This window comes from Zingiber officinale, chromosome 2B (genome assembly GCF_018446385.1).
Source record: "Zingiber officinale cultivar Zhangliang chromosome 2B, Zo_v1.1, whole genome shotgun sequence".
Taxonomy (NCBI): Eukaryota; Viridiplantae; Streptophyta; class Magnoliopsida; order Zingiberales; family Zingiberaceae; genus Zingiber; species Zingiber officinale.
Window position 1 is genome coordinate 131062909 of NC_055989.1, and position 22949 is coordinate 131085857.

At 38.4% G+C, this 22949-nt stretch overlaps 3 protein-coding genes across 8 annotated transcripts; 2 read left to right on the plus strand and 1 right to left on the minus strand.

Moving 5' to 3' along the window:
• Positions 1–174: 174 nt before the first annotated feature.
• On the plus strand, positions 175–12848 carry LOC122047223. Of its 6 annotated transcripts, XM_042608365.1 has the most exons (20): positions 185–314; positions 528–743; positions 2134–2788; positions 2989–3077; positions 3185–3274; positions 4990–5716; positions 5794–6819; positions 6891–7011; positions 7266–9055; positions 9256–9388; positions 9496–9598; positions 9684–9767; positions 10552–10962; positions 11053–11148; positions 11461–11622; positions 11683–11862; positions 12030–12143; positions 12226–12408; positions 12484–12528; positions 12600–12848. In XM_042608365.1, exons 2-20 carry the CDS (start codon positions 609–611, stop codon positions 12732–12734), a joined length of 6279 nt encoding a protein of 2092 aa, XP_042464299.1. In that variant the 5' UTR covers positions 185–314; positions 528–608; the 3' UTR covers positions 12735–12848. The 6 variants fall into 6 exon arrangements, with proteins under 6 accessions (XP_042464301.1, XP_042464302.1, XP_042464298.1 ...); XM_042608367.1 differs by having other exon boundaries at positions 175–743; positions 9499–9598; XM_042608368.1 differs by having other exon boundaries at positions 175–743; positions 9505–9598.
• Positions 12849–12896: 48 nt separating this feature from the next.
• Positions 12897–18849, plus strand: LOC122047225. The gene is made up of 13 exons (XM_042608370.1): positions 12897–13011; positions 13266–15055; positions 15256–15388; positions 15496–15598; positions 15684–15767; positions 16552–16962; positions 17053–17148; positions 17461–17622; positions 17683–17862; positions 18030–18143; positions 18226–18408; positions 18485–18529; positions 18601–18849. The coding sequence occupies exons 2-13, from the start codon at positions 13315–13317 to the stop codon at positions 18733–18735; spliced, it is 3387 nt and encodes a 1128-aa protein (XP_042464304.1). The 5' UTR covers positions 12897–13011; positions 13266–13314; the 3' UTR covers positions 18736–18849.
• An 85-nt stretch (positions 18850–18934) lies between these two features.
• Positions 18935–22208, minus strand: LOC122047226. The gene is made up of 5 exons (XM_042608372.1): positions 21792–22208; positions 20953–21015; positions 20718–20780; positions 20536–20598; positions 18935–19270 (listed from the first exon to the last, which is right to left on the minus strand). Exons 1-5 carry the CDS (start codon positions 22191–22193, stop codon positions 19154–19156), a joined length of 708 nt encoding a protein of 235 aa, XP_042464306.1. The 5' UTR covers positions 22194–22208; the 3' UTR covers positions 18935–19153.
• Between the last annotated feature and the right edge of the window lie 741 nt (positions 22209–22949).

Consider the following 22949-nt stretch of genomic DNA (forward strand, 5'->3'; position numbering starts at 1 on the left):
GACGGCCCAAAATACGCGACGGGCTCTGCTCACGTGACAATTCTACGCTCACGTGTTTGTTCCTCTATGATTTTCATTTCGTACGACAGCATTAGCAGGCACCCTCCTTTGTACCCAACTTAGGATTGATTGGTTTTGTCGGACCCAGTATGGCCCAGCTTTGGGGGAGTTTTCAAACGGGTTTTGACGCCTGCTCGCTTCTCTCTCTCTCCCCTTCCATGGCGGAGGCGGAAAAGGAGTCTGCAGAGGTAGAGCAGAGAGCAGATAAAGCACGAGTCAGAGGCACCAATCCGTGAAAAGAACCGATGAGAGAGGTAGAAAGGTCAAGAATTGTCATTAAAAATTCTACCTTTCTTCTTCCTCTACCTCTTCTTCTTTCTTCTTCCTCCTCTTTGTTTATTGTTCCTGGCTCACAGTCTTCCGCTGTTGTAGCACAGTCGAGCACCTTTCCTTTTTTTTGCGCCTTTCTTGCTTTTTTTGATCGCGGTTGATCACCATCGCCGTTATCTTGCTGCTGTACCTGCTAGAGCCGCTCTTTTGCTCGTTGTGCCCGTCTTCATGGGAGTGAGGTGATGGGGAAGAGGTAGGAGGGAGGGACGAAAACTGCGATGGATGATTCCTGGCTCTCCAAATGCGTGGACTCGTCGCCGCAGATGTCACCATTACTTGCTACGGAGCTGGGTTCTCAGGCTGTGAGGTCGCCGCACTTAACGCAGGCGCCTGCGCCGGCGTCCGCGGCTCAGGTATCTGGCTTACTGTGCGTTGGCATGCTCTGTCTTTCTGGTTTAGGATTGTTGGGTTCTGTCATTTTATTTGGTCGTATTAGTAGCTACTATACAAAGGCCAAATATTTTCCCAATTTGGGCCTTTATGGATGTTTTTTCTTCACGGGGTCGATGTTTTAGAGGTGAATCGTACAATGCATGCTTCATTTATAGCTATTTGGTGGTGCCTTCTTGGCATTTCCAAATGTCTTTTGTTCTTTTTTGTTTGATACTTCGACGCACATGCTGCACTCTAAAAAGCGGTAGGAACGGTAGAAGTGAAAGTTGGTGAAGCAAGTACACTCGTAAGTCTACTGCCTTAAGTTCTCCTTAACCGATGTTACCAAGAGCCTTAGGGTCGGCACTAGTGTGTGCCTAAGTACTCGGTATTTTGATTAATAGCAGTGTTTGGTGTCGTCTTGGAATGTCATACGGATGCGGCAAATGAAGACTCCAAGCATGACTGACGTTTAACACCCAATATCTATCTTGCTATGCATGGAGACATCAGTTAGTTTACTTGACATATGTTTGGTAAAAGGATAGCTAATTCAATGCCTACACTATGGCATTGTGCTTAGTGAGACATACATGTAGTAACTCAAATGTATTATAGAATTTTCCATTCATATGATGGGAAGACATGGTCCCAATTACTGTTAACAGGGGTATCAAAGCATTGCCTCAGAAATCATCCATCTAAATAATGTGATTCTCTTGTTTGAAGCCTCATGTCCTTTTCTAAGAATAGTGGACCATGATTCAACTTAAATAAATTTGTATTGTTGTTTTGAACTGGTGCAGAAGTATTTGTTAGCATTTTTCTCCACTGTTTCGACAATGGTAGATATCAGAGGGATATGATTTTTTTTTCTACTGTGAGGAATTATATGGATCTCACATTCTGGTGTACTGTGGTGAATACGTTGAGAAAACAAATTATTTATCAGTGAGGCTTCTGGATTTGCATGCTACTATTTGAATGGACTAATGCAATTGCATGTATGTGTAAGTGCAGCAACTTTGCAAAACATGAAAAATCTTTCTGGTTGAGGCCTTAGCTATTTGCTACAGTTTGACATTACATATATTGCATGTTAATTTATGCAAGTGTTGATCTTGAATGTCCATGCATCCCGTTGCTGCTAAAGGTTGGCATCTGATGGCTCACTGTTTAGTATGGCGTGAACTTATCAGTAAAGAAACAAAAAAAAACTATTGGAGTGTTTGCATATTGCTGATTTTACTGGTATATCAGTTGCTGGTGTACTGAATGGTTATTGTTTGGAGGCTTTCAGTTTATACCAATATTGAAATTTCAATTCATGTCAACAGAATAATAGTTTTATTGAACAATTGCCTCATGCAGGTTCACAAGAACACAAAGCACCATTTCCATTCTTTCATTAGACAGGAGGCGGTTTTGAATGATCATGCAAGAGTTCAGGAGACTGCAGCTGTTAGTAATTTAAACTTAGGCTACAGATTGGGGAAGACAGAGCTGGGTAATTCATTTCTTGCTCTGTTATCTGATGAATTCTCCCATTTGCCTCATTCAAGAATGGACATAGCTAAGATTCATATCAACAATGACAAGGTTCTAACTGGCACTGGCTGTGTGGTACCATCAATAAATATTCCACCTCTACCAGAAAACCATGGAAATGGCTCTCTGGGAAATTGGAATGAGCATTCTTCTTTTGTTGTCTCTAGGACAGCAACAAATCCTGCTTCCACTAAAGTCCCTTTTCTCCACAACAATGTTCGATTAGTGGGCGATTCTCATCATGCGAGGGACTATGTGGAAGTAGTTCCTTGTCAATCCTCTCAGTCCAACAATACAGGAACTGCCATCACTCCATGGGATGAACTATGTAATTCAGGCAGGTCAGCAAATGCAGACAAAAACTCAAATAAGGATGTTCATGCCTCAAGGATTATTTCATTTGATGCCAAGTCTCCTATTTCACATAATAATTCTTCTTATCTTAGAGGGCGTCCCCTTGTCTTCTGTAGAAGTACCGGTCAGTCTACTACTTGCTCTCCGTATGCAAATATGCTCCGTATTTTTGTTTTACTTCATGTACATCACTAATCTTTCCAACAACAAGCTTTGTGGCTTATTCATTTCTAGATTATGTTCATTTTTAATGATTTGATCAGGACATGTCAAGTTGGACTGTTATTTGTTTGCTTTTTTTGCTGACCCTATTCCGTTTTGCAGTAGGAGAATTATTTATGGGTGATGCAGGACTTCTTGGAGTTTTATGCTTTTGTCATAACTCCCATATGTCAGTTCCCAAATTTTGTGAGGTAGTATAAAGATCTGAGAATCTCATGATTGCTCTCATGTTGGACTTTCTTTTGTCTTTCACATGGGAATTGGGAAACATTGTCTTCTTCCCATGTTTTTGTTGCAGCATTCAGGATCGCCTTCGGTGAATCCTGGTGAGGCTGTCTATTTGGAGAATGGAATGAACATATCACATTGGTGCAAGCAATATTTAGGGGTAATTTGCATTTCCACATAATCCTTTAATTGTAACGACAAATCAGTGACATGGTGTTTTGAGTGCTTTCAACCATTCAATGAAAAATTATAAATTGTTTTGTTGAATTTATGTATCTCATCATATTTTTGTTTTCACTAAATATCTAAGCTTCCCTTGCTAATCCATCTGTGCATTTTGTTTGATGTAAGGATTCCGCTGAAAGTAATAGATCTACTTTCTATGCTGAATAAAATTCCAACACACCAAGAATGGGGGCTTCATTGATCTAACAAATGCTAGTACTGTTTATGATGGAATGACCTAGATAGGAGTTGAACTCCTTAATTATCCCTACCTTGATTGGCTTGAATGAAAAATTTGCTAATTGGATCATTATTTAAGAACCAGGTAACTTCATTGATTGAAACTGCAAAAAATTGCCATGGTCATTTTACTTGGTTGATCATGTCGTAAATTGATTTAGGTTTCTAATTGATTGTTTTTCTCTTATATATTATGTACGAGGATGTCAAAAAGATCTCTAAGTTTTGACATCCTATCTACCATTCCACAATAGAACTGAGCAAGGCGAGGCAACAAAAAGAGTGAAAAATATAAACACAAACCTTTAAAGTATTATGATCACACACCTTATGGAGTAACAAAAATGGGTACAGGTATTCTAGGCAAACCATTTAAATATTATGTTTCTGAGGCATCAGGGTAAGCAGGACCAAACAAGGTGGGGCTGAGGCATGAAATTGCTGTTTCAAGTTATGGGAATGGAGACTTAAGATTCATGTAGTCAACTTCAAATAGTTGGGACAAGTTGACAATATTATAATGTAGTCTGACTAATGAACTAATAATCCATAGCTTGCTTTGGTCATTATCTGGTTTGATTTTAATAACTATGATCTCATTTACTGCTGTGTTTCAAGTAATGAGGTTCTGATTCCATGCTCTTTACTTGCATGAGCATGCTTTATGTTTCTCTTCTTCATTTTACCAACATTTCTTGTTTCTAGCAATGTGCAGGGGCACAATCTACTCTAACATATTATTGTTGTTAGTCCTAATTGTAATCAGGTTTGATAAAAAGAAGACTGGCATGTGGATAGGAAAATTGTTGTATACTTCATCTATGAACAAAGAATTGCAGATTACTTGGTGCTTAGGTTCCATAACTCTACAGATCACTCATAACATTATCATATTTGTCATCTAGCATGTTTGTCCCAACTATTTGGGGCTGACTGCATAAATCTTATCGTTCTTCCATTAAGGTCTATGCAAGGCTATGCCAATGGCAGGTTACACCCACATCCATCGTCTATGTTCTTACATCATTGGCATTGGCTAGTTTCCTGTATGGAGTATGGACTTCTGGCTCCTTACCCTGCTTCAGACTGGAAGCAGTGATAAACCAAAAAAGTTGCCAATGGCATTGGCTAGTTCCCTGTATGGACTTCCGGCTCCTTAACCTGCTTCAGACTTGAAGCAGTGATAAACAAAAAAAGATGCCAATGGCAGGTTACACCCACATCCATCGTCTATGTTCTTACATCATTGACATTGGCTAGTTCCCTGTATGGACTTCTGGCTTCTTACCCTGCTTCAGACTGGAAGCAGTGATAAACAAAAAAAGTGGCCCATATTTTTTCTTTTCTAGATCTCTTTTATTGCACAAATTTATATTATCATACTTCTTTTTTTCTTCTTATGTGCTTCAGATAATGGCACCAGATGAAATTATTGGAGGGGAGTGGTCAGGTGGTTCTGCAACAGTAGATGTTTCAGTTGGTTCCAAGGCCAGTTATGCTCCAATATTGTTGAACAACAATGTGGCAATTAGTAATATCAAGTCATTTGGTGGATCTTGGAGACCAGCAAAACCTTTGAGTAACTCTATTCCTAGCTCTCCATATATAAAGGTGAGATATACCATGCAGGACAAATCAATAAACAAGGAGCATGACAATGTGCGCCTAAGCTATAATTTTCATGGTACTAAAAATTGTCAAAAGATGATTCCCAGTTCAGTGCCAGCTAGCATGCCTAATGCAATGAAGAAACAACTCTTGAATACTCAGAAGCATCCTCCTATTAGTGTTGGTCTTGAAAAAGTTCACTCAACTTTATTTAAGGGTAAAGAAATTGTTGTTCAGCAATTGAATACTTCTGATGGCACTTATACTGGAAAACATACTTCTTGTATGCCCTTAGCATGTTCCTGGACCAATGGAACAGTGAGGCATGATGATGACATTGACGATCCCAACTCCTCTGCTGAAGCACCTCTGGCTGATATTGATGGTGCGTCAAACATTGAATTGAGGCTTGGCCAGCCATCTGAGAAATACAGTGCCTTTGCAGGTTCACTTGGATCGTCTGTACTACAAATTGGACCAGCATATGACACAGTGAAACCACAACCATATCAGCAACTAAAGGAACGAAGTAAGTTGAATTGGAAACACTACATTTTCTTTTGTCATTTTTTACTAGTACTTGACTTATTGGATGATTTTATCAAGGTGTTTCTCATGCAGCTGCTAAAACTTGGACTGCAAATCAAATCAGGAAAAATCTCCATTTCTCATCTTCGGAGGCATCTCCTTACAATAAAGGATCCACACAACATGCGGCTAGATCTTTTAATGCTCGTAACCATTTTGACTCTGAAGGTCTCACTCGTGATGCAAACATGAATCCCCTGATTTCATTGTTTCTATCGCATCTTGAAGGGAATAACACATCTTTATCATTGGATAACTTATTCAATGGTAGTGAGCACTTATCATCTAAGACGCCTCACAATGTTTGCAATTCTGTAGGAGACTCTACACATGGTACTAGAAGTGTATGTAACACCAGTACGGTGAATTTTCCCAATAAATTGGATGAAGGAAAGAATATTCTCACTGTTGAGAGTGACACGACAAAGTCTGACTCCATGGTACAAAAACAAAATGAGGTCACAATTACTAGAGAGATTTCTGCACCTTTTAATAGCAAATGCTGCCAAAACAGCATCCTTGGAAATGGTAAGGATTTTTCTTTCTATTTGGACAATCAATCTAACATGGTGCAGAAACAAAGTGTTGGAAACACCAAGCAGCAAGAGAAAACTGCTTTTCTCTCAAACAAGGAGTGTGATGATCCAATTCCTTGTGGATCATCCGGTACAGATTTGTTGAAATCAGACCATCTAATGTCTTCTACAACCCTTTGTTCTTTGGAAACAAGCAAAAATATTTTTGCTACAACCAAGCATTCTATGGATGCCAAATCAAAAAATTCTGCTTTTCGGCGTGTAGTTGAATTTTCAACTCAAGAAAGTTCAAACGCTGCTAAAGCAAACTCGCAACATCATCAATTGTGTTGTCTATCATCATCCAAACCTGAAAGTTGTAAGGATGAATTTGCAGTTCAGACAGACTTAAGGGAAGGATCTTACTGCAAAACTCATCTCAATGACTCTAAAGTTGTTAGACACTCATGCCCAAGCTGCCGATCTGCTGTCGGCATGGATATATTTTCTGGTCATTCTTGTCATACAGGTCTGTCTTTTGTGTACTTCCTCCCTTGACTCAGAATTATTATCAGTCTTCTTATTGTGATGAGTGTACAGGTTCAACTAGAACCTGCAATTGCTCGTGTTCAACGAAAAGAGCACTGCTTAAATCTGAAAAATGCTGCAAAAGATTTTCAAGTTGCTGCAATTGTGATGTGGATGAACAACCTTGTCTGAGGTGATGTGACTTACTGATGTGTGCTTCTATTTGTTTTTATCACACAACTCTCCTTGAAATGTGCTAATTCTTTCAACTTCATCATTCCTGTTTATAACTGTCATGTATACTTCTTATTACATGATGCATATGGTTAACTCTTTTGAACTCATTGTTAATCAATAATTTTGCTTGTCTGCAAATGGTTTGTTTCAACAGTATTGATGTTTGGAATGTTTATGCTTATTTTTTCCAACTCTTGATCACTACCTCAGACTGGGGAGGCTGTCAAATAATTGTTTTCCTGGTGATCATAAACATGAAATGTTCAATCACAGAGAACATACTTCTTGCTCATATGGACATTGCTGCACTTCTGTATTTCCATATTGCTTTCATGGTTTCTATACTTCGGGGAGTAATAGTACCTCTAAAGCCTTAAGTGAGCAGGAGGTTTGCGGACAAGCCAACATAACACATACCACCGGAGATAATAACAGCAACTATTTGTTACCAGAGTGCAAGAGAATTCGTCTAACTCATTGTGATTGTTCTAAGAATAATAGCGGCCTTAGAAATGATCAACAAACTGTCTTTTGGAGGGATGTTCCAAAAAAGAATTTTGCCCATGCTGGTGCTTCTCATGACAAGTTTGCAGAGGCATTGAAAAGCACAAAGAGCGTTGGCGATCAGGTTCCCAATTATGCCACTGAGTTCAACAAAGCTCATCTAAATTCCCATGTAACAAAAGCACCACAGATGTCTAATATGTCATCCGGATCCTCTGCTCCTGTCTTAACTCAAGTTTCAATGGAAGTCAATAATTCAACTCCCTGTATTAGAACTTCAACAATGATGCATGATTTAGTGGTTGATGAAGGATCAGGGAATGAGAAATGTGGATCATCTGATGTAGTCATCAGAGATGGCAACGAAGGCTTTAATACAGTCGACAAGGTGAATGTAGCTAAATCTAGGTTTGATTGCTTGGCAAGCGATTCGTCCATTAATCCTATTGATGAACTGCATTCGAAGATTCCATATAAATCCAAGAAAGTCAAGTGTCTCAATGAAGGGTTGGCAAAAAAAGAAAATGGGAAGTATCGATGCAAGCTTGAAATGACACCTAAAACTGCTGTAAGCAAATCTGAGGACCATAATCCATCATTTGATCCTTTTGGTGGCCCTGAAATACTGAACAATGTTAGGCATTTAGAAAATGATAGTTCTCGATCCCAAGAAATTGAAGTTTCCAAACCTGGTTGTGTGATGCAAAGAACAAATGCTTCTCATGGGTCTGCTGCAATTATCAAGAGAAAGCGTTCAGTTTTATCCTTCAACAAATTCAAGGAAAGAATTGGTTACCAAGATGGAGTGCCAAAGGATGACGACAAGCAGTTACAAAATGATGATATCTCACTTAGAAGACTCAAGCGTGTTGGAGAAAAGATGAAACAAGGGCTTGTTGCATGTTCAAAACATGAAAGTCGTAGTGGTACTGCAAAGCCACCTAAATTCATGTCGCTAAATTGTATTGCAAATATTTCAAGCAAGATTAGTTTACCTAAGAAGAGCAAGCCTGTTGTATGTGGAAATTCAGGTATCATTTCTAGTGGAGGAACTGATGGTGATCAAAAGCCTGCAAAAATAATTTCCTTGGCTTCAATACTAAAAAGGGCTAGAAAGTGCAACCTTACTGAAACCTCTGATACAGCTGTAAGCCATCATAGTGAAACCTCTGAGGATGCTAAAAATTCTGCAATCTTTCGTAGATTGGAAGAAAGTTGTGAATGCTTAAGAAAGAATGGTGAAGACTTGAACTCACCATCAACAGCAAAGGCATTCCATTCTGGAAATAACACAGGCATAAGATGTCATTTGCATTCTATGCAATCAATATCTAACTTACGGTGCAAGGATATTTGTACGTGCAGTCCTGGCAAACTTGCTGCAAAATTTAGGCATCATGCAAAGAGCACCTGCTCATCAACTACTGAGATTAATGAATGCTCAAAATTGACCATGGCAAAGGATCAGCTCAATTGTTCCCCTTCGGCTATTTGTGGTAATATTTTAGTGTGTGATGTTACACATACATTTCCTAGGTGTTTGTATATTCTCATCTGTTCAAAAATTTGTGTATTTATCTGGATTTATCTTATTCTAATTTACTGAAGATAAAAGGCCTCTTTTTTGACACTAGTTTCTTCCTCCTTTTCTTTTTATGTTTTTTCCTTAATTTGAAGGTTGCAAGTTTTTCTGTAGGATTGGAAGATCAAGATAATAAATTACATCAGCAGAAGATTTTAGAACCAGCATCGCCAACAGCTATTGGTTCTTTTCCCTTTCCTAAGAACAATCAAGATCATGCTGGCAAGCTGTCTCAAGTAAGCAGAAGGTAGGCAATCACATTATACTTCAAATAGAAACAATGATGTTTGTTGGAGCTTCTCATGTCAGCCTTCTGTGTTAATTCTCTCTTTCTAACAATGAGTTGTTACATAGTAGCCGCAGTCTTTTAAATCCAGATGCATTTTGTTGTGTCTGTGGAAGCTCGAATCAAGGTGACACCAATCAATTGTTAGAGTGTCATGACTGCTTGATTAAGGTACATGGCATGGAATTTAGTCTTCATGTTTGTTTTTCTTATTTAATTATTTACTCATCCCTTGGATTGGCATACATTTGTGTAGGTGCACCAAGCCTGCTATGGAGTTTCAAAAATTCCCAAAGGTAATTGGTGCTGTCGTCCATGCAAGTGCAACTCCCAAGACATCGTAAGCGACAAGCCTGCTGTTTCTGTGCATGCTAGTATTTTCTACTTTATAAATCCTCACTGAGCATGGTGTTTGTAAACTTTGACTTAAGCTCTTCATTTGTGTTTGATGTTAGCTTACATTTCTACATGAAATGCCATTTAGATCATTGTGAAAAAGAAGAAAACCATGCTGATTTGATCTCTTTTTTTGGTCGCATTGTGTATTTGTGTTTATGATATTTCTGGGATAAGCTTTCATAGAGAATCTAAGCTTAAATTGATGATCTAATTGCATAAGTGTGATTCTGTCTAATCTTGTGATGAATCAACTAATTTAGGAAAACTTTAGCAATTCCTACCCCAGAATCTGACAAGGAAAGGTCAACCCAACAAATGCACACAGAGAACAAAATTCAATGATTTGAGTTTCTAATTTTGCTATTTAATCATCTAAAACCTAATCTGATGGATAGAAGAGAACAAACTCTTACTAATTAGCCAGCAGCTTAAGTAGGTTAATCTGAACTACAATACAATAATTAATCAATTAAACCATCAGCAACTGTGCTATTGATCATATACTTGTTCCCTTGACATACCTCGTGTCCTCAATTTACCATGAATGTTGCAACTTGTTCCATGATGCTGAACATTGCTCATCAATGTGATTGTGTGAAACCATGCATATTACATATTCTAAGTTTATCATAGATCATAATGCTTCTGTTTTTTCATGATCAATTGAAAGAAATCCTAACCATATTCATTATCATAATTCGATCTTCATAATTTGTCATAAACAGGTTTGTGTTTTGTGTGGATATGGTGATGGAGCCATGACAAGGGCAGTAAAATGTCAGAATATTATCAAGAGTTTATTGAAGGCATGGAAAGTTGGTAAAGGATCCTATTCTGTGAAGACCATTCCTTCTGAACATGCAGAGATCGATGCTCTCAATCCTGATTCTGCAGATGAAGCCTCTAAATTCAACAACTGTGGTTCAGTTAGCGAGACTTGTACAGCTGAAAGCAAAAGTAGAATGTCAGGAAAATATCCGGCTTTTAACAGCATAATCGCCGGATCACTGGATCCATCTGTCACACAATGGGTGCATATGGTTTGCGCACTTTGGACACCTGGTACAAGATGTCCAAATGTTGACACAATGAATACTTTTGATGTGTCTGGTGCTTTACCTGCTAAGAAAAATGTAGTGAGTTATTATTGACAATCGGTTCATTTACGAATAATCATTATTTGGTGAGTTTATCATAATAAACACGAAGGATGACTTATTTTTCAGGTCTGTTCTTTGTGTAAACGTTCAGGAGGTTCATGCATAGAGTGCAGAGTTTCAAGTTGCTCTGTCCCATTTCATCCTTGGTGTGCACATCAGAAGGTTTACCTACTCTTACTAGTTCCTTCTGTATTAGCAAATTAATCTGAACTATACTTCTTGTCGTCTTTTTGAAATATTATTGTTTGTGCATATAGTAAAATTACATTTGCTGCAGAATCTAATACCAACTAAAGAGTCTTGTGAAAAGGATACAAACTTTGTAAAAGAAAAGTAGCTTCAAGTGCCAAAATCTAAATTATCCTTGATTTTGATCCATCTTGTTTTTTATCTTGCATGATCAGTCGATATTGTTGCTTAATCCTTGGATTATCGTTGTTTTTTACTATTTGCCAACTCCTATTCAATTCATAGGGTTTGCTACAAAGTGAAATTGAAGGTGATGATGATGAAAAAGTTGGCTTTTACGGGAGATGCCTGCATCATGCAATGCCCAATAATTATCGTCTTGATAATCATGTTGTGGATCCCCAACAAAGCCTGATAAAGGAAGAATGCTCGTGTGCTCGCACCGAGGTAAGTCTAGTAGTTTCTTGATAAAGAATCAATTTGTTTAGACATTAAGCTTTAAAACAGGTTGTTAGAGGTCGGAAAAGAGAGAGAACACACCAGCCTAATCTCCAAGGACCCGGTAAAGATGGCGTATGCATTGTTTCCCAGGAGCAGATAAATGCATGGCTTCATATTAATGGTCAGAAGTGCCGTGCTAGTGGTTTAACAAAGCCATCAGGTTCAGATGTCGAGAATGACTACCGGGTAGGCAGTGTTCTCTTTGCACCTAGCTTCTATAGGATCGTCGAAACATTTGGTCTTGTTACAGATTGCAGGCTGTGCGCCTAATATTGTGTCTTTGTGGTATGAAATTTTACTTATGGAAGTGTTGAATCAAAATTTCTTTACATCTTAGTGTTTCTGATTGCCAGAAGGAATACATTCTATACAAGCAGTTAAAGAGATGGAAGCATTTGGTTGTTTACAAATCAGGAATCCATGCGCTTGGTCTGTACACATCGCAGTTTATTCCTCGCGGAGCCATGGTAAGTAGTGTCTTACTCTATTTTTTGCCTTTGCTCGATCAAAGGTGAAAGTAGCATCACACATCTTTTTTGGCATTCCTAGGTAGTTGAATATATCGGTGAGATTGTCGGACTACGAGTAGCCGACAAACGAGAGATTGAGTACCAATCAGGTAGAAGAATCCAATACAAGAGTGCTTGCTATTTCTTTAGGATTGATAAGGAACACATCATTGATGCCACACGCAAAGGCGGGATTGCCCGATTTGTCAACCATGCTTGCCTGGTAATAGACCTTGTTCAAGGCCGATTGTTCTTTCGTTTACTCGAGATTTTGATCCTTTCTGTGTTGATGAATCAGCCAAACTGTGTCGCTAAAGTAATCACAGTCAGGAATGAGAAAAAGGTGATTATGATTTGAACTAAACTACAAAGACTGCTTGTGTTTAATCTAACTAATGGTGATCCTTCTTACAGGTGGTTTTCTTCGCAGAGAGGGACATAAACCCTGGCGAGGAGATTACTTATGACTATCACTTCAACAGTGAAGATGAAGGCGAGAAAATTCCATGTTTCTGCGATTCAAAAAATTGCAGACGGTACCTGAACTGAGACTTGTATACCTAAAAACTACTATTGCTCCAGATTGATAATTTGAATATGTGAATTGTAACATGTAAATAGTTTGCTTCCTACTAAGGGCATGTTCTCTATGAACTTGTAATATATGATTTCACTGCTGTTTGTGATGATACGGTTCCTTCAATTGTTCAACTAGAACCTGCAATTGCTCGTGTTCAACGAAAAGAGCACTGCTTAAATCTGAAAAATGCTGCAAAAGATTTTCAAGTTGCTGCAATTGTGATGTGGATGAACAACCTTGTCTGAGGTGATGTGACTTACTGATGTGTGCTTCTATTTGTTTTTATCACACAACTCTCCTTGAAATGTGCTAATTCTTTCAACTTCATCATTCCTGTTTATAACTGTCATGTATACTTCTTATTACATGATGCATATGGTTAACTCTTTTGAACTCATTGTTAATCAATAATTTTGCTTGTCTGCAAATGGTTTGTTTCAACAGTATTGATGTTTGGAATGTTTATGCTTATTTTTTCCAACTCTTGATCACTACCTCAGACTGGGGAGGCTGTCAAATAATTGTTTTCCTGGTGATCATAAACATGAAATGTTCAATCACAGAGAACATACTTCTTGCTCATATGGACATTGCTGCACTTCTGTATTTCCATATTGCTTTCATGGTTTCTATACTTCGGGGAGTAATAGTACCTCTAAAGCCTTAAGTGAGCAGGAGGTTTGCGGACAAGCCAACATAACACATACCACCGGAGATAATAACAGCAACTATTTGTTACCAGAGTGCAAGAGAATTCGTCTAACTCATTGTGATTGTTCTAAGAATAATAGCGGCCTTAGAAATGATCAACAAACTGTCTTTTGGAGGGATGTTCCAAAAAAGAATTTTGCCCATGCTGGTGCTTCTCATGACAAGTTTGCAGAGGCATTGAAAAGCACAAAGAGCGTTGGCGATCAGGTTCCCAATTATGCCACTGAGTTCAACAAAGCTCATCTAAATTCCCATGTAACAAAAGCACCACAGATGTCTAATATGTCATCCGGATCCTCTGCTCCTGTCTTAACTCAAGTTTCAATGGAAGTCAATAATTCAACTCCCTGTATTAGAACTTCAACAATGATGCATGATTTAGTGGTTGATGAAGGATCAGGGAATGAGAAATGTGGATCATCTGATGTAGTCGTCAGAGATGGCAACGAAGGCTTTAATACAGTCGACAAGGTGAATGTAGCTAAATCTAGGTTTGATTGCTTGGCAAGCGATTCGTCCATTAATCCTATTGATGAACTGCATTCGAAGATTCCATATAAATCCAAGAAAGTCAAGTGTCTCAATGAAGGGTTGGCAAAAAAAGAAAATGGGAAGTATCGATGCAAGCTTGAAATGACACCTAAAACTGCTGTAAGCAAATCTGAGGACCATAATCCATCATTTGATCCTTTTGGTGGCCCTGAAATACTGAACAATGTTAGGCATTTAGAAAATGATAGTTCTCGATCCCAAGAAATTGAAGTTTCCAAACCTGGTTGTGTGATGCAAAGAACAAATGCTTCTCATGGGTCTGCTGCAATTATCAAGAGAAAGCGTTCAGTTTTATCCTTCAACAAATTCAAGGAAAGAATTGGTTACCAAGATGGAGTGCCAAAGGATGACGACAAGCAGTTACAAAATGATGATATCTCACTTAGAAGACTCAAGCGTGTTGGAGAAAAGATGAAACAAGGGCTTGTTGCATGTTCAAAACATGAAAGTCGTAGTGGTACTGCAAAGCCACCTAAATTCATGTCGCTAAATTGTATTGCAAATATTTCAAGCAAGATTAGTTTACCTAAGAAGAGCAAGCCTGTTGTATGTGGAAATTCAGGTATCATTTCTAGTGGAGGAACTGATGGTGATCAAAAGCCTGCAAAAATAATTTCCTTGGCTTCAATACTAAAAAGGGCTAGAAAGTGCAACCTTACTGAAACCTCTGATACAGCTGTAAGCCATCATAGTGAAACCTCTGAGGATGCTAAAAATTCTGCAATCTTTCGTAGATTGGAAGAAAGTTGTGAATGCTTAAGAAAGAATGGTGAAGACTTGAACTCACCATCAACAGCAAAGGCATTCCATTCTGGAAATAACACAGGCATAAGATGTCATTTGCATTCTATGCAATCAATATCTAACTTACGGTGCAAGGATATTTGTACGTGCAGTCCTGGCAAACTTGCTGCAAAATTTAGGCATCATGCAAAGAGCACCTGCTCATCAACTACTGAGATTAATGAATGCTCAAAATTGACCATGGCAAAGGATCAGCTCAATTGTTCCCCTTCGGCTATTTGTGGTAATATTTTAGTGTGTGATGTTACACATACATTTCCTAGGTGTTTGTATATTCTCATCTGTTCAAAAATTTGTGTATTTATCTGGATTTATCTTATTCTAATTTACTGAAGATAAAAGGCCTCTTTTTTGACACTAGTTTCTTCCTCCTTTTCTTTTTATGTTTTTTCCTTAATTTGAAGGTTGCAAGTTTTTCTGTAGGATTGGAAGATCAAGATAATAAATTACATCAGCAGAAGATTTTAGAACCAGCATCGCCAACAGCTATTGGTTCTTTTCCCTTTCCTAAGAACAATCAAGATCATGCTGGCAAGCTGTCTCAAGTAAGCAGAAGGTAGGCAATCACATTATACTTCAAATAGAAACAATGATGTTTGTTGGAGCTTCTCATGTCAGCCTTCTGTGTTAATTCTCTCTTTCTAACAATGAGTTGTTACATAGTAGCCGCAGTCTTTTAAATCCAGATGCATTTTGTTGTGTCTGTGGAAGCTCGAATCAAGGTGACACCAATCAATTGTTAGAGTGTCATGACTGCTTGATTAAGGTACATGGCATGGAATTTAGTCTTCATGTTTGTTTTTCTTATTTAATTATTTACTCATCCCTTGGATTGGCATACATTTGTGTAGGTGCACCAAGCCTGCTATGGAGTTTCAAAAATTCCCAAAGGTAATTGGTGCTGTCGTCCATGCAAGTGCAACTCCCAAGACATCGTAAGCGACAAGCCTGCTGTTTCTGTGCATGCTAGTATTTTCTACTTTATAAATCCTCACTGAGCATGGTGTTTGTAAACTTTGACTTAAGCTCTTCATTTGTGTTTGATGTTAGCTTACATTTCTACATGAAATGCCATTTAGATCATTGTGAAAAAGAAGAAAACCATGCTGATTTGATCTCTTTTTTTGGTCGCATTGTGTATTTGTGTTTATGATATTTCTGGGATAAGCTTTCATAGAGAATCTAAGCTTAAATTGATGATCTAATTGCATAAGTGTGATTCTGTCTAATCTTGTGATGAATCAACTAATTTAGGAAAACTTTAGCAATTCCTACCCCAGAATCTGACAAGGAAAGGTCAACCCAACAAATGCACACAGAGAACAAAATTCAATGATTTGAGTTTCTAATTTTGCTATTTAATCATCTAAAACCTAATCTGATGGATAGAAGAGAACAAACTCTTACTAATTAGCCAGCAGCTTAAGTAGGTTAATCTGAACTACAATACAATAATTAATCAATTAAACCATCAGCAACTGTGCTATTGATCATATACTTGTTCCCTTGACATACCTCGTGTCCTCAATTTACCATGAATGTTGCAACTTGTTCCATGATGCTGAACATTGCTCATCAATGTGATTGTGTGAAACCATGCATATTACATATTCTAAGTTTATCATAGATCATAATGCTTCTGTTTTTTCATGATCAATTGAAAGAAATCCTAACCATATTCATTATCATAATTCGATCTTCATAATTTGTCATAAACAGGTTTGTGTTTTGTGTGGATATGGTGATGGAGCCATGACAAGGGCAGTAAAATGTCAGAATATTATCAAGAGTTTATTGAAGGCATGGAAAGTTGGTAAAGGATCCTATTCTGTGAAGACCATTCCTTCTGAACATGCAGAGATCGATGCTCTCAATCCTGATTCTGCAGATGAAGCCTCTAAATTCAACAACTGTGGTTCAGTTAGCGAGACTTGTACAGCTGAAAGCAAAAGTAGAATGTCAGGAAAATATCCGGCTTTTAACAGCATAATCGCCGGATCACTGGATCCATCTGTCACACAATGGGTGCATATGGTTTGCGCACTTTGGACACCTGGTACAAGATGTCCAAATGTTGACACAATGAATACTTTTGATGTGTCTGGTGCTTTACCTGCTAAGAAAAATGTAGTGAGTTATTATTGACAATCGGTTCATTTACGAATAATCATTATTTGGTGAGTTTATCATAATAAACACGAAGGATGACTTATTTTTCAGGTCTGTTCTTTGTGTAAACGTTCAGGAGGTTCATGCATAGAGTGCAGAGTTTCAAGTTGCTCTGTCCCATTTCATCCTTGGTGTGCACATCAGAAGGTTTACCTACTCTTACTAGTTCCTTCTGTATTAGCAAATTAATCTGAACTATACTTCTTGTCGTCTTTTTGAAATATTATTGTTTGTGCATATAGTAAAATTACATTTGCTGCAGAATCTAATACCAACTAAAGAGTCTTGTGAAAAGGATACAAACTTTGTAAAAGAAAAGTAGCTTCAAGTGCCAAAATCTAAATTATCCTTGATTTTGATCCATCTTGTTTTTTATCTTGCATGATCAGTCGATATTGTTGCTTAATCCTTGGATTATCGTTGTTTTTTACTATTTGCCAACTCCTATTCAATTCATAGGGTTTGCTACAAAGTGAAATTGAAGGTGATGATGATGAAAAAGTTGGCTTTTACGGGAGATGCCTGCATCATGCAATGCCCAATAATTATCGTCTTGATAATCATGTTGTGGATCCCCAACAAAGCCTGATAAAGGAAGAATGCTCGTGTGCTCGCACCGAGGTAAGTCTAGTAGTTTCTTGATAAAGAATCAATTTGTTTAGACATTAAGCTTTAAAACAGGTTGTTAGAGGTCGGAAAAGAGAGAGAACACACCAGCCTAATCTCCAAGGACCCGGTAAAGATGGCGTATGCATTGTTTCCCAGGAGCAGATAAATGCATGGCTTCATATTAATGGTCAGAAGTGCCGTGCTAGTGGTTTAACAAAGCCATCAGGTTCAGATGTCGAGAATGACTACCGGGTAGGCAGTGTTCTCTTTGCACCTAGCTTCTATAGGATCGTCGAAACATTTGGTCTTGTTACAGATTGCAGGCTGTGCGCCTAATATTGTGTCTTTGTGGTATGAAATTTTACTTATGGAAGTGTTGAATCAAAATTTCTTTACATCTTAGTGTTTCTGATTGCCAGAAGGAATACATTCTATACAAGCAGTTAAAGAGATGGAAGCATTTGGTTGTTTACAAATCAGGAATCCATGCGCTTGGTCTGTACACATCGCAGTTTATTCCTCGCGGAGCCATGGTAAGTAGTGTCTTACTCTATTTTTTGCCTTTGCTCGATCAAAGGTGAAAGTAGCATCACACATCTTTTTTGGCATTCCTAGGTAGTTGAATATATCGGTGAGATTGTCGGACTGCGAGTAGCCGACAAACGAGAGATTGAGTACCAATCAGGTAGAAGAATCCAATACAAGAGTGCTTGCTATTTCTTTAGGATTGATAAGGAACACATCATTGATGCCACACGCAAAGGCGGGATTGCCCGATTTGTCAACCATGCTTGCCTGGTAATAGACCTTGTTCCAAGGCCGATTGTTCTTTCGTTTACTCGAGATTTTGATCCTTTCTGTGTTGATGAATCAGCCAAACTGTGTCGCTAAAGTAATCACAGTCAGGAATGAGAAAAAGGTGATTATGATTTGAACTAAACTACAAAGACTGCTTGTGTTTAATCTAACTAATGGTGATCCTTCTTACAGGTGGTTTTCTTCGCAGAGAGGGACATAAACCCTGGCGAGGAGATTACTTATGACTATCACTTCAACAGTGAAGATGAAGGCGAGAAAATTCCATGTTTCTGCGATTCAAAAAATTGCAGACGGTACCTGAACTGAGACTTGTATACCTAAAAACTACTATTGCTCCAGATTGATAATTTGAATATGTGAATTGTAACATGTAAATAGTTTGCTTCCTACTAAGGGCATGTTCTCTATGAACTTGTAATATATGATTTCACTGCTGTTTGTGATGATACGGTTCCTTCAATTGTTTTTACAATAAGCAATCTAAAATCCACAATAAGCAATAACAGAAAAGAAGTTGGATGATCATTTCATTAATGAAAAGATGAAGAAATTGTGTTCAAAATCTTAAAAATGTAGAATAGATTGCAGCCGTGCAGTATAGCTTAGCTACCTACCATTTGCTCATCCTAAATATGAAATAGAATTAGCAGAGTATTGTTAGTGATTTGGTGCTTCATTAGCCCAAACTCGACTATTTACATTTTGTTTTCGTGGCCGATGAAAATTAGGATGGTGAGTAACAATCAGGTAAGGGGACGTTGAGGTCTGGTAATGAAACGGAAGCTTTGTGCCGGGGTGGTGGGGAAGAAGGAACTGCAATCTTTGGAAGCTCTGCTCGCAACTGCAAATAGTGAAAGTAATGCTTCAGTTGATTTCTTAATGTATAATTATAAAAGTGAGTGAGAATTGTAGAAATAAGCTTAGTTCAAGATCACTATTATCAAGGGCATCAAAACGCTCATTGAGTACTTCAAAGTACTATCATGGTAAAATGAAAAGCCAATCCATTATGCACACAGGAAAAAAAAACTGTTGTATCCCTATAAAAGAAGAAATAGACCTAAAAGAATAGGGTGGTTTTTGATGATCATATTATGTTTCTTGAATATTATGTTTCTTGAATATTATGAGAAGATAACAAATTTCAATTATTGTTAATATGTTTTGGTATGTAAGAGATAGGATCCGGTCTGATAATATCATCCATGGTGGCAAAAGGTGAATATGCTCGTTCCCGCCAATCCGTCCCAGGGCCAACATGAAGGAGGTAAATCACGAACGATAACTAATCTTTGGAATAATAACTAACACATAATGGAGGTATTTACCTTAGCTTTATCAAAATTTGAATCCCAGACTCATGGTAACAACACTTCATACGCTAGCCACTAGACCGTCCCGAGAGGATCAGATAATATCATGCATGGATCGATTCTAGCTTACCTAAAGTAAGATGCTAGGTATTGCCATCAACATAATGTGAATGTGATTTTCTACTGAAAAAATATTATGCTGAAGTCAAAGCAGAAGGGCCCTACTAATGAAAGACAAATCTAGGTCAATCGAAAGCTACTCAATCAAGGTCCCCTCTCACCTATTGTACCAAAATACTTTTCTTTGGTCAAGCTATACTATTAAATAACTTGATAAATAATATTTTGTATCATAATTACATCAAAAATGAAAATATGACAAAACTTTCACATAATCAAACACTTAACAGCTTGGCAAATATCATTTCTTTTACCAAATAAAAAACTTGAAAGGGGGCATAGATTGTGTATTTCTGAAGACAGGAGGTCTGAATTTTGCTAAGAAGCTATACATAAACAACTAGCATCTTGTACTTTGGTTTTGGAAGTAGTATGGAATTGAGGGGGCCCAGGATAGTGATTCCCTTTGAGAAAAAAAAACAAGACTTCCTCACTGTTTTTCTTAAGATGTTTGTGGGGTAAGATTCTTTGGAACAATGTTAATTTGACCCCAAGAGTTCACTTTTCAGTTTAATTTCTGAATTTTAGCTATTATCCATACTACGGTTTCAATAAGTAGCTCGCATAAATAAGTCTTAATAAATAATGCCATGCAGGGAGAAGAGAGGGGCACCTGCTTCAGTTTGTGATTATGGGCGCGCAATTCGTCGGCGGTCCTTCGCGCGTCTTCTATCTCCTGCTTCGCAATCACATCCATGAATCACATGGTACAAATAAGTGGCGAAGAATTAAGCAGTCAAAATTGACTGCGTTCGAACAATTGAAATAAAAAAGATGGAGAACAAAAAAATCAACCTTGCGAAGTTTCGCCCTTTCTTCGAGCAGCGTCCGTTCCACCGCTTGCAGCTCCAGCTTCGTCTGCTCACCAAACCCAATGCACAAAATAACTCACTCGCCGAGCTAAGAACACGCTTAATATCGAATTCTAAATGTCTTCTGACTGAAGGCAACAGAAACAGGCCCACATTTGGGGATTCCGTGACATTAAAAAAAATCGTCTTTTTTTTCTGTCAGAGGAAAGAGAATATACCATCTTCCTCGCCGCTGGCCGTCTGATGCGGGCGGAGGCCGGGATCGACGGAGCAGCCACAACCTGAGAGAAAAGAGGAGCGTCAGAGTTGTTGAAGTCGACAGCCAGCGCCATGGCCGAAGGGGATCCAATGCGATCCGATGCACTCGTAATTATTATTACTTGCAAGATAAGGCAGCAAAGAAAGCGAGCCCACTACTCCTCCCATCCAAGTTGGCAGCGGGGTTGCAGATTAAAATCGCAATAAATGAAACACGATTCTTCAAAAACAACAAAATCAATATTTTTTTTGGTGGAAAAAAACTAAAATAAATGTATAGAACTGGTGGAATCTGTAACCACCCATGATGCGCAGCATGCGCCAGCCACACCGCACGCGACACCGCCATCGAAATAAATTAATCCACGTTTTTTGCTACGACTACGGCACCGAAAAATTCGCCTTCGACGATTACCATAGCACAGTATGTTATTCGGATCCACTGCTTCATCCAATGGAAATGCAGGTACGTGATGCAATAACAAAAAAGAATATCGCATCAGAAAAACATAGAAAGGTCACGAGTGGAATGAATCAACCTTTTTTTTATAATAGGAAAAACTTAAAAATCGATCTAAAAGTTTACGATGAGTTTCCTGAAAACCCTCGAAATTCGATATGAAATTTCGTTCGAATTAGTCTATATTCCAAAATGTTTCACCGAGTTGGGGGAAAATGCTACAATTTTTTTTTTTTGGTTATCGATAGAGTTATTTGCACAGCGCGATAAGGGGCATTTTCGTCATATGAAACAAGGGACGAGAAAAGGGAGCGGTTGTGATGGGGAAGCAGCGCTCACCTCGATGCGGCAGGCTTCGGCGGTGGCAAGGGAGGGAGATCTTGACACCACCTCGGGCTTCTCGTTGGAGCTCGCCGACGCGCTGCGACACAGATCGAGAGGCGACTGCGGGCTCGGCCTCCTCTTCATCACCGCTGGCTCTTCCTCGAGCGGCGCCTCCGCGATTCGGGGGAGCCGCATCACCCTCGACCTCTTGATTCGCTTCCCCCACTCCAGCACCTTCTCGGCTTCGGAGGTGCTCGGATCCGCGTCTTCGTCGGCCTCCGCCTCCAGCTCGGGGCGGCGCCGGCGAAAACTCAGGAGAACCTCAGCGGGGAGATGGGGGTTCACAAGGGCTTTGTGGACCCAATCGCCGGGGTCGTCGAAGGACGAAGTGGTGGCGGCGCTGACCGAGGCGGCCATGTTGGCGTGGGAGGTTGGAGCAGGGATGAGGACCGTGAGAGAGGCAGATCAATTGGCGTGCGCTTATCGAGGGAAGCGTATATATAGAGAGGAGATACTTGCGGGCGGAAATAATTATTTTGTAATAAATAAATAAAAATAAAATCTTCCAGAACATGAAAAATCTTCCAGACTTCGCTGGTTGGGACATGAAAAATTTTAGGATTAAAATTCGACACATTTGAGTATATTTTTAGTCATCTGTATTAATGACTATGAGTTATTTATAAATTTTTTTTTTTCTTATTGACCTAGATATAGTTTAATGAGAATCATCCTTTATCATACAATAAAAACTTAAAAGTGTATACAGTGATTCTTTATTGATCAAAATTCAAAAATCATAATCATTGCACCTCTCTCTCTTATAAAATGACACTTATTACGTGAATTAAAATCAATTGATCAATTATATAAATAAGATAAACCTACGTTATAATATTTTTTAGGTACAATTATAATTACAGTTTCATAATTAATTTATAATAGTTACGATAGTGAATATGAAAATGGTTGCTATTATAATATTATAATAATTATGATTTTACAATTGCTATAATTAGACTTGTTTTATTTATATAATTGATCCATCAATTTAGGATTTAGTATGATAGAAAATAATAATGTCAAACTGTATATTTGAGGATAGGTGAATTATTTTACCAAAAAAAATGGATGGAATGAGATGTCCTTTTAATAAAATAAGAAAGATGAAGT

Excerpts from the sequence above, each read along its gene's own strand:
- LOC122047223 (XM_042608364.1), top strand. The coding sequence starts at position 609 with ATGGATGATTCCTGGCTCTCCAAATGCGTGGACTCGTCGCCGCAGATG. Across the intron at positions 11,149-11,460 it reads CTTGGTGTGCACATCAGAAG|GGTTTGCTACAAAGTGAAAT; the intron begins GTTTACCTACTC and ends TTCAATTCATAG. Across the intron at positions 12,529-12,599 it reads CAGTCAGGAATGAGAAAAAG|GTGGTTTTCTTCGCAGAGAG; the intron begins GTGATTATGATT and ends TCCTTCTTACAG.
- LOC122047225 (XM_042608370.1), top strand. The coding sequence starts at position 13,315 with ATGTTCAATCACAGAGAACATACTTCTTGCTCATATGGACATTGCTGC. Across the intron at positions 15,768-16,551 it reads AGTGCAACTCCCAAGACATC|GTTTGTGTTTTGTGTGGATA; the intron begins GTAAGCGACAAG and ends TGTCATAAACAG. Across the intron at positions 18,409-18,484 it reads TTGTCAACCATGCTTGCCTG|CCAAACTGTGTCGCTAAAGT; the intron begins GTAATAGACCTT and ends TTGATGAATCAG.
- LOC122047226 (XM_042608372.1), bottom strand. The coding sequence starts at position 22,193 with ATGGCCGCCTCGGTCAGCGCCGCCACCACTTCGTCCTTCGACGACCCC. Across the intron at positions 21,016-21,791 it reads CCGAAGCCTGCCGCATCGAG|GTTGTGGCTGCTCCGTCGAT; the intron begins GTGAGCGCTGCT and ends CTTTTCTCTCAG. Across the intron at positions 20,599-20,717 it reads AAAGGGCGAAACTTCGCAAG|GAGATAGAAGACGCGCGAAG; the intron begins GTTGATTTTTTT and ends ATTGCGAAGCAG.